A 17,413-nucleotide genomic window follows, 5' to 3' on the forward strand; every position below is an offset into this window, starting at 1 on the left:
CGTTGCTTTTTAAAGAAAGGATAAATAATTTTTGGTTTTCGCATGAGATGGCGCGCGCGCACAAAGGGTCGACACTGTTGTCTTGTGAGAATGAAATTTCAGCACGGTCACTGGAATGCGATTGCAACCCCCTTTGTTATTGTGAGAAGCTGGAAGAATGTTGCTTCAATTAAAATTCCTCAGGCTGACCTGTTGCCAAAAGGGCTATTTGACTAAGAATGCGCCTCGTCATTGGCGAGCAGGTAGGCTACTCCATCAGCTGAGTGTATGTTCAATCAGAAACCAGTAGTGAGCGCTGCACTTTCACAAAATTCTTGATTCAACACTAGTATTGTCTGTAAAAACGGTTAATACCGTAATATTGCTTTTCATCTGTTTTGAAGATGCCCGAATCAGACGGGCAGACAGGGTGGCAACAATAGAGACAATTTGGGAACACGTAATCTAAATATGACGTTTGATATTTTCTTTTTGAGTTAAGCACAATGTTGCCTGCAGTCGAAATATGCTTACTTATTATTGAAATCAAATAGCTTCTGATTAAGCAAAAAACATTCTAGTTCACATGCACACTGAGCGGACTGGCTGTAGCCTAATTGGAAAATTATTTCCGCGAATCGAATCTTATGAACCGTTCATTTCAAAGAAAGAGCTTGAAAAGAGATTCGTTACATCATCACACAAAGCGTTCCAAAAGCGTCCCAATAATGGAACTTCTTTTTTTTTTAATAAAAGTTTTCTTAATAAGAATTTTTGTTGTAATTTTGTATATATATATACAAATATAATATATATATATATATATATATATATATATATATATATATATATATATATATATATATATATATTAGAATCTAAAAACAATTGTAAAATCCGTTTATCTTGATTAAAATTATATTTATTTATAAAACTATCACAAAAGAAGTTCTCGTTCAATGAGCTATCGAGTTGTTGACTCGAGACTCGTTCTTTGTAATTCGGTAGCTGACTCTGGCCGGAATTGTGCAGCGGTTCATCCATTAAAAAAAAGAAAAGATCCGACTCAAAAGAACCATTCGTTCACGAATCGGACATCACTACTGGGCTGGGGGTGCGAGGGGCGGGTATTAGTATAAATTGCCTCTCACTACATATGCCTTGCCTGTCCTCTGAACTTTGAGACAGCCACAAGCATCACTCAAAGAAATGCAACAGACTGGAAATTAAACAAAGCAACTCTTCAGTACAACAGCTAGTAAACGTCTGGTTCTACAGTCCTCTTACCATGGATGATTGCCATCTATTCTGTGCATCGTGCCGAAAAACTGTGGAAAGGCAAACAATGGTAAGAGAAAGTGACAATGGCATGACTTGAGGTTGCAGTAGCTACTTCTCTTTCAGCATGTTTATGTATTCGCATAGCCTCGTCGTTTCTGCATTATTACAATTGCATTTTGGAGAATCATCATCCCTATAAGCGTAGCTGTTGCTTGATTGTATCACTGACAAGGATGATATCGCCTTCACGGTTACTTTGAGCTTGTTTGTATCACTTTGCTCGAGTGATTGAAATCAGCGCAATCGCATCAGTAACCTCTGTTAAACGAAGCGGCTTGACTGCGGATCTATGAACTGACTCACACTCAGATCTGTTTTCATTTCACAGATGCGCTCACTGATACTCTTCAGTCTGTCATTGTGCACGTTCGCATCCCCCGTAGCAACGACGGAGACCCTTTGCGGTGCAGAACTAGTGGATACTCTTCAGTTCGTGTGCGGAGCAGATGGGTTTTATATCAGTAAGTGTAACTCTTACAGTTCTGTGTGATGGCTGTCGGGAAATCTAAACGTTTGCATAGCTATCTGTCTTGTAGAAGTAGTCACAGTTGAATTATCATCTGTCCTGTCTTTCAAATGCCTGTTTGGATAGTTACATGTGCACGAATGACTGTAACAATGAGGCTGTTTATTGAGGAAACATGCATCATATTGCTTTCTACAAAGTATTCTCAATGATATCCATTAGTTCTGTTAACTGCTGTGAAATGTATGTATTTTGGGGGCAAAGTGAATTAGTGTCTGCAAGTGTTTAGTTGTTTGCAACTCTCTCTCTCTCTCTCTCATCCCCTATATTCCTATCAAATGACAGTGGACTTCCCCCTCTTGTACCTCTCCTGCTGTTCTTTATCTTTTATCTCTGTTTAGTAGGCAAATGGCAAGGTTAAAGGATCCATTTTGCTAGCTATTCACACATCCCTGGGAACATAGAACAATGTTTGTTTTTTCTGTGTCCTGTTCGTTCTTTGTGACTTTTTAAAGGCCTTTTTAAATCCGTTAGTACCAGGAATAAAAAGGGAGTTGTAAACAACAGGAAAGAAAGAAGGGATCTGTTGATGCAGTCTCCGATTTCAGAAATCCTAGGAACATGCCAGCAGCCACATGTGGGATTTGGTGAAATATAAACAACAGGGTGTGAATTGGTAGCGTTGGTTGCTTTCCAGGGGAACCCCAGAGTTGATCGCTTACCTTCTCTTCCCCCACCCAGGTAAACCGAACAGATTTAACAGCCGCCGTCCTCAGACTGGAATAGTGGAAGAGTGCTGCTTTCGGAGTTGCGAGCTGCGTCTCCTGCAGCAGTACTGTGCCAAACCTGTGAAGTCCGAGCGAGATGTTTCCTCCAGCTCGCTGCAGGCCTTCCCAGCATCGCAGGCTCTTCACAAGGTACATGAGGCTGATGATCTCCCCCTCCCCCTTTCGAAAGCCCAGCACAATGATTTTGCTGAACCCACAGACACAGACTAGACAGGCTAGTCAGACACGCAGCTTGTTTTTATCACGCCAAAATCAATATTAACCTCGTCTCCTCTTTCAGAATCGCTGAGCAATGTAGAAAATGGCACAGATCATCAGAAATCTGTAGAATGCATTAAAGATGATGTACGAGCAACACTGAGGGGGATAGTTACACAAACAAAAGCCCATGGTAACACCATAAAACTCTACTGGACAGCATGTGCAATGATGTCATTATTCCAAGCACCAAAACAAGTACATGTGTTATGCCACATTCTGGCAAATTTTTATGCCATGTGCTCTTGGCATGGAAATATGTTAAGCGTTGGCAAGACAGTTGGCCAGCTGGCCATGGCTTAGATTTGAAAATAACAAAAACAAACAACAAGACAATTGTCAACCCCCATTTTTCAGACACCTTTAGCCAAAGTGATTCACACTGCTGCATTCAAGATTTACATTTCATCAGTTCATGCAGTTACTGGGAATCGAACCCATGACCTTTCTGTTGGTAGCACGATGCTGTATTGTTTGAGCTACAGTGTTTCAAAATTACAAAGTCAGTTGATAATACGACAACAAATCCATGAAGTACAGAATCTACAGCAAGTTCTTCTGTTTTGCAGGACATCTCAGAAGGGCAGCTTGGTGTGAAGTATTCCAAATATGAAGTATGGCAAAGAAAGGCTGCCCAGAGGTTAAGAAGAGGGGTCCCATCCATCCTGCTCGCCAGAAAGTTTAGGAGGCAAATGGAAAAAATCCAAGATGAGGAGCAAGCCCGTTTCCACCGGCCCCTCATGACCCTCCCCGACAGACACCCTGCAATCCGTCCACAAATCCAGATCAACACGTCCCACAAATGATGGCCAGCTTTCTCAAATGGAAACAAACAAGGGATTATAGCCAAATCTTGGTCAGTAGAGGCACTTTTTTCATGAATCATACCACTCGCCCACAGCCTTTCTCAAATCCAGATTATGAACACTCTGTGTGTTATCAGCCTTCGAAATACTAGACGTTAACATTGAAGATGAATGTAATGGGACAAGAGAGATGAATGCAGTCTTGATGAATATCACGGGGATGCACAGAACTGATGCCGAGGAAGCTGCCAGAATGCAAATGTCAAAAGTCTGCCGTCTGCAAGAGCATTTATGGTTCTGTCTTGCTTGCATCCTATCTTAAAGGTCATATTTTAAGGAATGAGTTTATTGAGATTAGATTTCTTTACCTGCACCTTTAAAATACCACACCTGTGGCATAAAGACAGAAGAAAAGTAGGGAAAATGTTGGCTGGCTGTGCAAAGCCAAGGACTGATGTTAACAGCACTATTTTTTATGAACATTGTAGTGCTAACTTGGACTCTAAAGGAGTTTGCGAAAGAGTTTTTCCGTTTTAGGAAAAAAGCAAAAAACAAGATTGTATTCAAAAGACAATTCAGTAAGACTGGTTGTTTGGAGATAAGCTCAACCAGGAAAAACTGTTTCTATGCTTGGCTGTTCAAGATCCATAATCTGTGCCCTGGAGAATGAAGGTGAAGTCTTTTTCTATCAAACAATATATCGTTGCAATGGAAGGCAGAAAACATTGCAAAAATATCAGTCTGATATCATATCTGAGGACATCTGCAATCAAGTCATCTTGGACTTTGGGTGTCACATATTGTATCCATAGCATTACTGTTTCCAGTCTGAGTTTCTGCCTTTTTATATTTGCAAACCTGTTATTTAGACAGTATTTTACACATATACACAAAAGAATCAAACAATCTTTTTAAAAGGGAAAGTAAGCAATAATCTCTTGCATATTTTCAACATACAATCATAGTATTCCATTGCTTTTGTTTTAAAAAAATACTTGAATATGTATGAATAGTCTCATAAGATGTTGTCAGTGACCATAGTATAACCAGTGTTGCAAATTGAGCCACCAAACATTTCATGTAATAAATGTAATGGCACTGTATCAAGGCATTATTTATTTTGATGAAACCCATAAAATTCAGTCCCAATGAAAGATTACATGCACAACTGACATTTTTTTATTTTTTTGTATATTATCTATTTTAGTTTTTCTGCTTATGTATGTAGATGCTGTGTACCAAAAAAAAAAAAAAGGTTGTCTCCTTTTTTAAGTAAAGTCAACGGAAGCTTCTAAAGTCGTCCTGACTCAGTTTTTTTACAGATTATTTTACTGCATGTTGCCTAATCTAAAATAGTTGGATGAGTCGATAGCTCTTGGAATGCATTTGGAGCGGTATTTGGAGCATGCATACATTCACAGGCAGTGACCTGGCTGCCCTAAGGGAAGGGTGAAGACTGGGGAACACTAACTCTTGATGATTTGCTGACTAATCTTGACAAAATGCCATAGGTCAGCTCAGAAACACCATGAATCTTCAGTGCCCAAACTAAACCTGATATTCTTTCTAAGGTCTGTTTATGAAGATATTGCAATTCAAAGTATTTCTGAAACACATTGGACATTGAGTGCTAATCAACTGGAGCATAAAGATGGTGCAACCAGAACGAGAATAGTCTCTTGCAAGTGGGAAGAACATGGTCAAGTTTGCAATTACAGTGCCTGTTCTAGAGACAAGGTAACAAGTTTGTTTTTACATAAGATCAGATTTAAAACCCTCCTTTTCAAACCCCAGGAAATTCTACATGCCTAGACCTGCTTCTAACAGACTTCTTCATAACTTATGAATATGTGCAAAAGCTAAACACCAGATTAATTTGCCTGACTTTGTGCCTTGGGAATGTTTATGTAAGACTTGTACAGGTTGAGATGTGATTTAAGGACAGGCCTGTTTTCTCTAAAACCTCAGGTTCGTGGAGCTATTAACAATATAAGGCAAAAAACAGGAATGATACCTGAAGGCTCCACTTCAAAAGCGCTGATGTTCTTTAGTTCACTCTCCTACAGCTGAAATTATCCTTCAATCTATCATCAATCCAGTTTGCCATCTATCTGTTGTGCTGCTCTTTTCTGTGTACATGTTGTATCATGGGAACTGAAGGATGTTTTTGTGTAGCCTACATAAGTGAGATGATTTATAGTCTTTGTGGTTTCTGTGTATAAAAACTGTACAGATTCAGGTTAATGGTGAAGTGGATAATGGGTGCTTGTGTCTGAATTCATCACAAGCTTCTGTTCAAAAGATGTCTGGAAGAACAGATTCCCACTGACACAGTGTGCCTGTTGTTCAGTCTATTGTGTGAAGTGAAGGCTGCAACTATCGATGTCCCACTGAGCAAAATATCTGCTCACTGATGTGAATGCAAAGCCAGAAATCAGTCATAAGCAAAGAAACAACCTCTTGATAACTGTGAAATGTGAAATAGAATTCCAAAAAATATAGCAAAACATTAATAATTATATTATTGTTTTATTATATTATATATCACACACACACACTCATTCGGCCACTTTATTAGGTACACCTGTTCAACTGCTTGATTACACAAATTGCTAATCAGCCAATCACATGGCAGCAACTCAATGCATTTAGGCATCTAGATGTGGTGAAGTTGACTTGATTAGGATTTAAGTGACTTAAATCCAAATCAAATCCAAATTTCCTGGGGTTTGAAAAGGAGGGGTTTCAATCTGATCTTATGCAAGTTCAACAGTACCTCAAATAACCACTCGTTACAACCAAGGTGTGCAGAATACCATCTCTGAATGCACAACACATCGAACCCTGAAGCAGATGGGATACAGCAGCAGACGACCACACCAGGTGCCACTCCTGTCAGCTAAGAACAGGAATCTGAGGCTACAGTTCGCACAGGCTCACCAAAATTGGACAATAGAATAATGGATAAACGTTGCCTGGTTTGATGAGTCTTGATTTCTGTTGCAACATTTGCATGGTAGGGTCAGAATTGGGTGTAAAGAGCATGAAAGCAGGAATCCATCCTGCCTTGTCTCAACATTTCAGGCTGGTGGTGGTGTAATGGTGTGGGGGATATTTTCTTGGCACACTTTGGGTCCCTTAGTACAAACTGAGCATTGTTTAAATGGCACAGCCTACCTGAGTATTGTTTCTGACCATGTCCATCCATTTATGACTAGTGTACCCATCCTCTGATGGCTAATTCCTGCAGGATAATGCATCGTGTCACAAAGCTCAAATCATCTCAGACTGGTTTCTTGAACATGACAATGAATTCACTTTACTCAAATGGCCCCCACAGTCACCCGATCTCAACCAATAGAGCAGCTTTGGGATGTGGTGGAATGGGAGATTTGCATCATGGATGTGCAGCCAACAAATCTGCAGCAACTGCGTGATGCTATCATTTCAGTATGGACCAAAATTGTTGTTTCCAAAACCTTATTCAAATCAATTCAAGTTTATCTGTATAGCACTTTTTACGATACAAATCATTACAAAGCAACTTTACATAAAATTAAGTTTCTACAAGATTTAGTAGTAGCTTATAAGTGGTGACTGTCAGTTTATGTGCATATGACAGGATTTTTCAGAAAAATTAATACAAGACGTAGTCAACCAGACGATGAACATAATTAACAGCCATTGTTACATGATGCATTTACACTTGTAGCAATATTTGTTAGTTCTGTTTGTTGATTCAGGGTTAGCATCATCTGAGGTCTTCTGAGGGTCAGCATCATCTCTTCTCAGGTGTTCTTGATCCAGACTGGAGCATGTGTGAATCCTAGTTACCATGGGATGTAAATGCCGTGGCAAAACAGAGAAACAATAGAGACATCATTAGCATAGCTGCTGTTTTAACAAAGTAAAATGAATTAGTTTAACCCAAGCTAAAGAATAAGAATTAGGGGTGTAACGATTCACTCGTTTTCTCGATGCATCGATTACAAACCCTGTCGATTCATATGCATCGATCTTGAAACATGATTTTTGAATCGTGAATCGCCCGATCTTGAACAGCAATCGATTCAAAATGCTAAGAATCGAATGAATCGCGATTTCTATAGCGATTCAATGCTTTCAAAATGTATACACATTAAATTACTACACGCACGAATTAATGGAGACCTTGAAGAGTGTTCGTGAATCGTGCCTTTTATCGGTCCTTCACATGCTCCACTGTTTACCGCCTGATGAGACTGTCACAGGATTGCGCTCGCGCTCCGTTCGTCTCTGACGCAGCCGACGTGTGATCTAGGACTCGTGGCCAGTGCCGGAGCCGTCGACAGCTGTATTTATTGCATGGACGCAGGGGCGGACTGGCCATCTGTGTGATCTGGAGAATCACAGAACGGCCGGTACTCCAGGACGGCCGGCGGGCCGGCTCACCACCCGCCAAGCATGCAGTCATCACCGTTTTTTCCCCCACTAATCTGTTTTTACACTCCAGTACTGTAGGTGGCAGCAATGTACTGCACTGGCCGTGGCCGCCAAGTAAGGCGAAGAAGAAGTGGAAGAGTAGGAAGAAACCAGGGGGCAAGGAACTCGACCAGAAGTTGAAGTCGGGTGGGGGCTGCCATCTTTTAGCAGAACTTCACTTGCGTTAGCATTGCCATTGACACCCATTCATTTTGGCGTCACTTTGACAGCGAATAACTTTACATCTGAGGCGTTTAAAGACTCAGTTTTTCCATTATTTATTTCTAAAGATACACGACAATGTATAAAGGGCTCCATTACCTTCTATGTTACATTATGGCCCCGTATAAACAGTTTTTGTAAAAAATAGGCTAACGATTGCGTCATAACCACTCGGCTCTCTGTCGCATTACCGTACAGACAGGAGGAGAAGCTCGCAGGCAATTAACTTAATATGGCGTTCTGGCGTTACATTTTAAAATACTAAACAAAATAATTAATCAGAATACTTACTCCTGCTCACTCACGCCAAAGAACTCCCCTCTCAAGCTCGCCGTCTCTGAAAGATTAACGATGGCAGTTTGCACGCACAGCTACTAGAAGATTTACATCTGGCAGACAGGTTGCTGACGTCGTCAAGTTTCGTTTGAGTCTGCGCGTCAGAAACGGAAGTGCTACAAAACGCTAAAAATGGGCTTCACTTGTCTCAATTGAGTTCCAATGGGGTTGCTGTGTCCATTTCTTTTACTGTCTATGGAAGAAACCAACAGCAAACATTACTGTTAGATAGAAGAAGCATAGAAACAAACAAACAATATGCATAACGGGGCTGGGGCTGAGAAGGCTAGAGAAAAAAATGCGAAATTTAGATACTGAAGCCACTAAATGTCCCAAACTATCTGAAATATATAACAGTATTTTCCAGTAGCAGCACCTCTCAGATAAATATTAGCAACAGTGAAGAAGTGAGCCAGACACCAGCAATATGCCACCAGTGATGATGATGATGAGGGACAGAAAGATGAGCTGGTTCCACAGCCAGATCCAGATCCAAGTATGGAACATGAGAGGAGAAAGAGAGTTACTTGCTAGGGATGATGTTAGGAAGTGATATTCAGGTTGCTACATTTTTAATTGATTACAGTAGTTAAAAAAGCTAAACTTTTAGCTGTAAAATGTAACATGCAGTAGCTTATATTAAGAAATATGTTGTGCTTTTACTTTTAAAAATGTTGGTAACATTACACTTAATATTTACAAATTTCGAAGATTTTGAATATAGAAGATAAATTTGTAATGGTGTATTTTCATTTAGATGTGGTATTAATCTGTGCAGTAAGATTAATTACTGCATAAATTAAGATTATTAAGTAATAAATTCATTTTAAGACAGCATGGAATAGATTGTATAATATACTTTTTATAACAGCATATTATATAAACTATTCCATGCTATCTTGGAATAAAACCTGTTTTTTTTTGTTTGTTTTTTTATCCATTCCATCGTTGTTTATTCAGGTTGAGCTAAGGCCAAGGGCAGAGAAAGACACCCACTCCAGCTCAACATCTAGTCAACATCAGTGCTATTGCTATCATTTGGATGGTATGGTATCATGAGCCAAAATTAAAGTCTCGTGACACTCATGCTAGGCATTATTTTTGTTGTTGTCGAGTTTACACGCGCCGATTGCTTTGGGCCGGGCCTAGTCAAAGTCCAGGGCCGTTTTTTAGTCCCAGTCCGTCCCTGCATGGACGGAGCAGAAATGTAAGTGTCTAACCCATACGCACAGATCCATTGAATGATAAATGTTTTTAAACAATGCGGACGAAGGAAACTTTTAAAATTAACCACAGCATTAACAACGACCTTGAAATAAGAGCGCGAGATTTATTTGATAATCAGATGCATGAAATTAGCGTTTGTTTCATTAGCAAACAGACATCTGGCGCGTTTTCTCTCAGAATCATTCGCTGATGGAGAGGAAAAGTTAAATAGAGATGAAGACGTTTTCACACTGAAAGAGAAGCGATCTCGCTCTCATAGACGTGCCAGGCTATATCTGCAGCTAAACTGAATAAAAGCAGAATGAACTGATGAAACTAAAAAAAATAACCCACAAACAATTTATGAATGATGCAGTGCTAATTGACATTTATTACATTTATTACAGCTAATTAAAAGTAATTAAAAAAGAAGATAATTCCTTGCAAAAAATAATAATTATAATTATAATATAATTATAATTATAATCATAATTATAATTATACTTATAATTATAATTATAATTATAATAATAATTATTATTATTATTATATAGGCTACATACATAAAATGATTGTATTTGACATTTCTGTCACTTCTGAAATTATGGCGACGCCCCTGGTGTGACAAAATGTTAGTTTATACATAATACTCTTTAAGCTCTTTTTTAAAAACTTGGCTTACATACATTTTTACGTATGCCATGTCGCATCATTAAACTAGCATTTAACAATGGAAAAAAAAATTATTATTATTTTTTTTCTAACCTATGGTTCTCTAACCATAAATACTACTGTAATTTGCCCCCTGACTAAGCATTTAAAGAATTTAGTAGAAGCATTTAAATAAACCCGTGAATGCACTTAAAGAATGCAGAATCAAATAGTTATAATCGAATCGAATTTAATTGTGAATCGAATAGAATTTAATCGTTCTAAACTTGCAAAAATCGTTCTTGAATCGAATCGAAAACCTATGAATCGTAATCGAATTGAATCGCTGCCTTGCCAAAGATTCACAGCCCTAATAAGAATGCATATTTGATTAGATACAACTGCAGTCACAAATTATGAGATGCATTATTTGAATGCTTGGCGAAAGAGATGTGTTTTTAATCTAGATTTAAACAGAGAGAGTGTGTCTGAATCCCGAACATCATCAGGAAGGCTATTACAGAGTTTGGGAGCCAAATGCGAAAAAGCTCTACCTCCTTTAGTGGACTTTGCTATCCTAAGAACTAGCGTTTTGTGACCTTAGGGAGCATGATGGATTGTAACATGGTAGAAGACTAGTTAGGTACGCAGGAGCTAAACCATTTAGGGCCTTATAGGTAAGTAATGATAATTTGTAACTGATATGGAGCGTAATATAAAACCTTGTTGAATCTATGTGTCAGGTATTGGTAAGGGAGGAACTCAGGTGCAGACAGGGATTCTCAACACAAAGGGTTTATTAAATACAAAAAGGGGGAAAACAAAACCCACGAGGGGGAAAACACGGAGCAAGGTAAAGACTAAATAACTAAAACGGGACTGGACTGACAAGATAAACAAGGACTCTAAATACTAACTAAAAACACTCACGGTAATACAAGGACTTCAGCGGGTACAGCACAATCTCACACACAATCACAATGTAGGACACAGTAGAGGTACAATCACAATGACAATGAACCGACGCAAGACAGAGCACACTTGGAGACCTAAATAGGGGAAACAATCAAGACACGACAGGTGGCACAGATGGGACAATCAAGACACGACTAGGTTAACAAGGGGGGCGGGGCAAGGGAACGAGACAACACAAGCACATGGCCCAAAGACAAGGCCATGCGCTTGTACACAAAACAAGGGTCTGTCATGATCCTGCCTCAAGACTAGGAAAAATCAAGGACACGAGGGCAGGATCATGACAGAACCCCTCCCTTAAGGAGCGGCTTCCAGACGCTCCTCAAGGGAACATCAAACACGGGACACGACTGACATGACAGACTGGGACACAGACACAAACCAACAGGACATGACAAATAACAACAAAGGCAAACATGAGTACACAACGGCAGGGTTGGGGTGACAAATCAAAAAAAACAAACAGGGAAGGGGAGGGGGCGGGACCACAAAGTTCATGGGGGACAGACCAGGGCGGGTGGGAGGGGTAGGAATCCTAGGAGGACAGGACGAAGGCTGACGACGGGGGGTACGGGCAGGTCTGGGTGGTGAGGGACGGGGAGGGGTCTCGGGACAACTGACAGGGGACATGACAGGACCAGACAAGGGACGCGGGACAACACTTACGGGACGCGGGGAGACGACATCTACTGGACACGGGGGGACCACAGGACACGGGGCCACATCAACAGGACACGGGGAGACAACGGCTGGACACGGGGGGACAACATCTACTGGACACGGGGGGACAACATCTACTGGACACGGGGGGACCACAGGACACGGGGGGACATCAACAGGACACGGGGCCACATCAACAGGACACGGGGAGACAACGGCTGGACATTTGGGACTTCTGGGGGCAGGGGCAGGGGACAAGACAGGACTGACGGGGATTTCTAAAATTTGGACAAGACGGGACAAATAATCAGAAAATGCTTTAGCAGCTAGGACAATTGGCATCTCCTTATGAGATGAAACCGACTGTACAAGAGTCTTTGCTGCAGAGTCGGCCGCGGCTCTCTCCTCCGCTCTCACGACTGCCGACTTGCATACAGCTTTCTTTCCCGGCTCGGGCACGCTAGCGCTCACCGCTGCTGACTCGGACACGCTCACTGCTGCTGGCTCGGGCACGCTCACTGCTGCTGGCTCGGGCACGCCAGCGCTCTCCGCTGCTGGCTCGGGCACGCCAGCGCTCACCGCTGCTGGCACGGGCACGCCAGCGCTCACCGCTGCTGGCACGGGCACGCCAGCGCTCACCGCTGCTGGCACGGGCACGCCAGCGCTCACCGCTGCTGGCACGGGCACGCCAGCGCTCACCGCTGCTGGCACGGGCACGCCAGCGCTCACCGCTGCTGGCACGGGCACGCCAGCGCTCTCCGCTGCTGGCACGGGAGACAGGGTCACAGGACCGGCAGGCCCCCTCTTCCTCCTCTTCCTCCTTGGGCGCGGTGCAGAGGCCACAGCTGGGTCAGAGGCGGGTTGGGGGAGTTTGGTCTCGGGCAGGGCAGTCTCGGACGCCGAAGACTCAGAAGTTGACTCCCATGAAAACCGTCTCCCTCGTTTCATGGGGAGACTGCTGGCTGTGGAGGGCACCTCAGGACTCTGGGAGGGGCTTGCCTGATCCCCCAGGGTTGCCACGGCCAGAACACGACCCTCAGGGATCGTTGGCAGCTGGGTAGGTGGAGGGGACCTCTGTGGCTCCTCCTGGGAGATGCTTTCCCACAGCCGGGCATAATTACGGAGGACCCATTCCCCCTCAGGCGAGTATGGGAGGGTGACCCCCTTCCTGTCGGCGGGGGATGACGTCCAGCACAGCCTCCGGAACTCCGCCTGATGCTGAAGCTCAGAGGCCCTCCTGCCTGCTGAGTTCCTTGGTGGTCGGTTCATTCTGTCAGGTATTGGTAAGGGAGGAACTCAGGTGCAGACAGGGATTCTCAACACAAAGGGTTTATTAAATACAAAAAGGGGGAAAACAAAACCCACGAGGGGGAAAACACGGAGCAAGGTAAAGACTAAATAACTAAAACGGGACTGGACTGACAAGATAAACAAGGACTCTAAATACTAACTAAAAACACTCACGGTAATACAAGGACTTCAGCGGGTACAGCACAATCTCACACACAATCACAATGTAGGACACAGTAGAGGTACAATCACAATGACAATGAACCGACGCAAGACAGAGCACACTTGGAGACCTAAATAGGGGAAACAATCAAGACACGACAGGTGGCACAGATGGGACAATCAAGACACGACTAGGTTAACAAGGGGGGCGGGGCAAGGGAACGAGACAACACAAGCACATGGCCCAAAGACAAGGCCATGCGCTTGTACACAAAACAAGGGTCTGTCATGATCCTGCCTCAAGACTAGGAAAAATCAAGGACACGAGGGCAGGATCATGACACTATGCCATGGAGAAGGCAGTTCTGAAATCAAAAGGGGGTCCAACCCGATATTATATATATACACTCGCAAACTAGGTGGTCAAAATTAAAGTGATTGCAATGGATTTTAAAATTCAGAAAACAAATGGAAAGTCATTTCATCATTTCTCATTTTGTTCAATTTTGGAGACATATAGTAATATTTTCCTTCTTTTGTCTTACAGGGCTTTTGAAATGATATCTATTGATAATGCAATGAATGAAACTGTTTTGTGACAGCATATATCATCAAAGGCATACACAAATACAGAGCTTTTGTATTTGATTGAATTGGTCATGAGAACCTTTCTCGTGAATGACTATTGTTACTCCAAATGACATTCTGTGACAAAGACAGTCTTTGTATTGTATTACGTTTACACAGATCTTTTCATTACTGCACTGGGATGAGTGCATTTACCCTTGTCATCATCTTGCATAACCCTATTACGCAAAAAGGCCAAATTTGGTCGAAAGCATGTGGGACATTCAATGTGACATCCTGTCTACTCAAACAGGTGGAGATCTCAGCGGCACGAGGCAAGCTGCCATGGTGCTGTGTGCATGAGTAAATATGCATAGAGTAGACGGGGAAAGAAAAGGGCAGGTTCTGAACTTTTACACACAAATGTTCATGTGCACACTTGTATACACTTGTAAAAAAGTGATAACAGATGCTCATAAAAGCATGCAGACATACAAAACATCACTCCTAATGATCTCTCTGGGGGTATTTAAGCTTAGTCACTCCATCTATTTATATTCATGGCATGGCTGTCAAGTCATGAAAATGCCAAATGTAAATGCCCTCCAAGATGCATTGAAGACCAATTGCAATCCAGTCACTCGGTAGTTAAAGGTGCATACACAATTAATGCATTATCAATCATTCATGTAGCTCAAATGGTAGAGCATTGTCAGTGTCATTGGTTCAGTCACAAAAGGAATGCCAGAAACCATAAAAATGTATACTCTGGAAACAAATTTACATGTATGCACATGATATATTGAAGAAGAAATGAATTATGAATGGCCATGAATTAAGAATTTGTTTCATTCATTTGAGTTAAAGCTACATTAAAGCTATGTCCCAATTCCAAGTGATGCATCCTCTTAAGGCTGCATCCCAAGACCAAATGTGTCACATCAGCGCAATTCTGAAGTATCCTCCAAATGTTACTTAGAAATGTGTCCGTTGTTTCCCAGGCCATGAAAGGTACAATGAATTATTATTTATTTTTTTAAGAGAGAGAAATAGATAAAAAATATCCTGGATTAAACTTTTAAAAGTAAGTGAATGGGTTGTTATCTTATTCTAATCTTTAACTACAAATGTTAAAAAATATACACTACGGTTTCACAGTAGTTCAAAGTTTTGATATATCTCAAGATGTGATTTTATAGAGAGTTTATACTTTTTATTATGTACATAAATGGACCAGTAAGAACAAATTTATACAAGTTGTGAACCCTGGTTTGATTTGGTTGTGCTTCAGCTCTTCCTTTCTACGTGGATGAATGTTGTTTGAGAAAGCGGAGAACAGAGATACAGGACATGGAACTGGAAAAAATAATGGTTTCTTTCTGAATCGTTAACAATTTTCAGCTTTGCGCTTCTCTCATTCTTCCATTAAAGCCCTGCAGTAGCCAGAGGTACCTTTCTCTATGTACAAACCGGAGTCCCATTCTTGTCTAATACAGGCTTCTAGTTGCTCAACTCTCTTAGGTCTTCTTTGTCGCATCTTCCTCTTTATGATGCACCAAATGTTTTCTATGAGTGAAAGATCTGGACTGCAGGCTGGCCATTTCAGTACCCGGATCCTTCTTCTACACAGCCATGATGTTGTAATTGATGCAGTATGTGGTCTGACATTGTCATGTTGGAAAATGCAAGGTCTTCCCTGAAAGAGTCGATGTTTGGATGGGAGCATATGTTGTTCTAGAACTTGGATATACCTTTCAGCGTTGATGGTGCCTTTCCAGATGTGTAAGCTGCCCATGCCACACACAATCATGCAACCCCATACCATCAGAGATGCAGACTTCTGAACTGAGCACTGATAACAACTTGGGTTGTCCTTGTGCTCTTCAGTCCGGATGACATGACGTCCCAGTTTTCCAAAAAGAACTTAAAATTTTGATTCATCTGACCACAGAAAAGTTTTCCACTTTGCCACAGTACATTTTAAATGAGCCTAAAATGCCTGCGCTTCTGGGTCATGTTTAGATATGTTTAGGCTTCTTTTTTGACCTATAGACTTTTAGCCGGCAACGGCAAATGGCACAGTGAATTGTGTTCACTGACAATGTTTTCTGGAAGTATTTCTGAGCCCATGTTGCGATTTCCATTACAGTAGCATTCCTCACAGTCATCCAGTATGGTTTTCCAGCCTTGACCCTTACACACAGAGATTGTTCCAGATTTTCTGAATATTTGGATGATTTTATGCTATGTATATGATGATAACTTTAAAATCTTTGCATTTTTTTCTATAAGAAATTCCTTTCTGATATTGCCCCACTATTTTTCGCTGCAGCATTGGGGAAATTGGTGATCCTCTGCCCATCTTGACTTCTGAGAGACACTGCTACACTGAGAGGCTCTTTTTATACCCAATCATGTTGCCAATTTACCTAATTAGTTGCAAATTGGTCCTCCAGCTGTTCCTTATATGTACATTGAACTTTTCTGGCCTCTTATCGCTATCTGTCCCAACTTTTTTGGAAAGTGTAGCTCTCATGAAATCCAAAATTAGCCAATATTGGCATGACATTTCAAAATGTCTCACTTTCAACATTTGATATATTATGTATATTCTATTGTGAACAAGATATAAGTTCATGAGATTTGTAAATTATTCCATTCCTTTTTTACTCACAATTTGTACAGTGTCCCAACTTTTTTGGAATCAGGTTTGTATAATTGCTGGTTGTTTAGGCTACATATGTAAACTTTTCTTTCCCAAACAGAACTGCGTCATAAAGTTTGGGAGATTGTGTCAAAGCAGCTTTACATTATTAAACAGGAAGATAGTGTTGATAATGCTAAATTACTAATGCAAGAGGACAATATAATTTCTTTTCCAGTTAAAGTCAGTTCATCATTGATTCAGTGATGTCATCCAGCTCAGTTCAGTTCAAATAGTATCTGTGCATAGTCGACAATATTTCCAGAAATTAGATCTTTAATTTGTGGGTTGGGACATATAAAAACACCTGTGATTTATAACTACTTGATAAGGAACTAGCATTCACATAAAGTGGCCTATAGATATAGTACTTTTAGTACCCTGTAGTTGGCGATGTCACTTCTTTTGTAGCAGAAATTAACTGCTGCAGAAAAAATTTGGTGCAACGCAAAATGTAATGTATAATTGAAACACTCATTACAAAATGTAGTGGAGTAAAGAGTACAGATGCTTATTCAGCAATGTAATGAGCAGAGAGTAA

The 17,413-nt window shown here is 41.2% G+C and overlaps 1 protein-coding gene across 1 annotated transcript; it reads left to right on the plus strand.

Moving 5' to 3' along the window:
• The first annotated feature begins 1,113 nt into the window (after positions 1 to 1,113).
• LOC113051344 (insulin-like growth factor II) lies at positions 1,114 to 4,930 on the plus strand. Its single transcript, XM_026214999.1, has 4 exons — positions 1,114 to 1,327; positions 1,649 to 1,781; positions 2,528 to 2,703; positions 3,402 to 4,930. Exons 1-4 carry the CDS (start codon positions 1,268 to 1,270, stop codon positions 3,636 to 3,638), a joined length of 606 nt encoding a protein of 201 aa, XP_026070784.1. The 5' UTR covers positions 1,114 to 1,267; the 3' UTR covers positions 3,639 to 4,930.
• Positions 4,931 to 17,413: the final 12,483 nt, after the last annotated feature.

Source organism: Carassius auratus, chromosome 32 (genome assembly GCF_003368295.1).
Source record: "Carassius auratus strain Wakin chromosome 32, ASM336829v1, whole genome shotgun sequence".
Taxonomy (NCBI): Eukaryota; Metazoa; Chordata; class Actinopteri; order Cypriniformes; family Cyprinidae; genus Carassius; species Carassius auratus.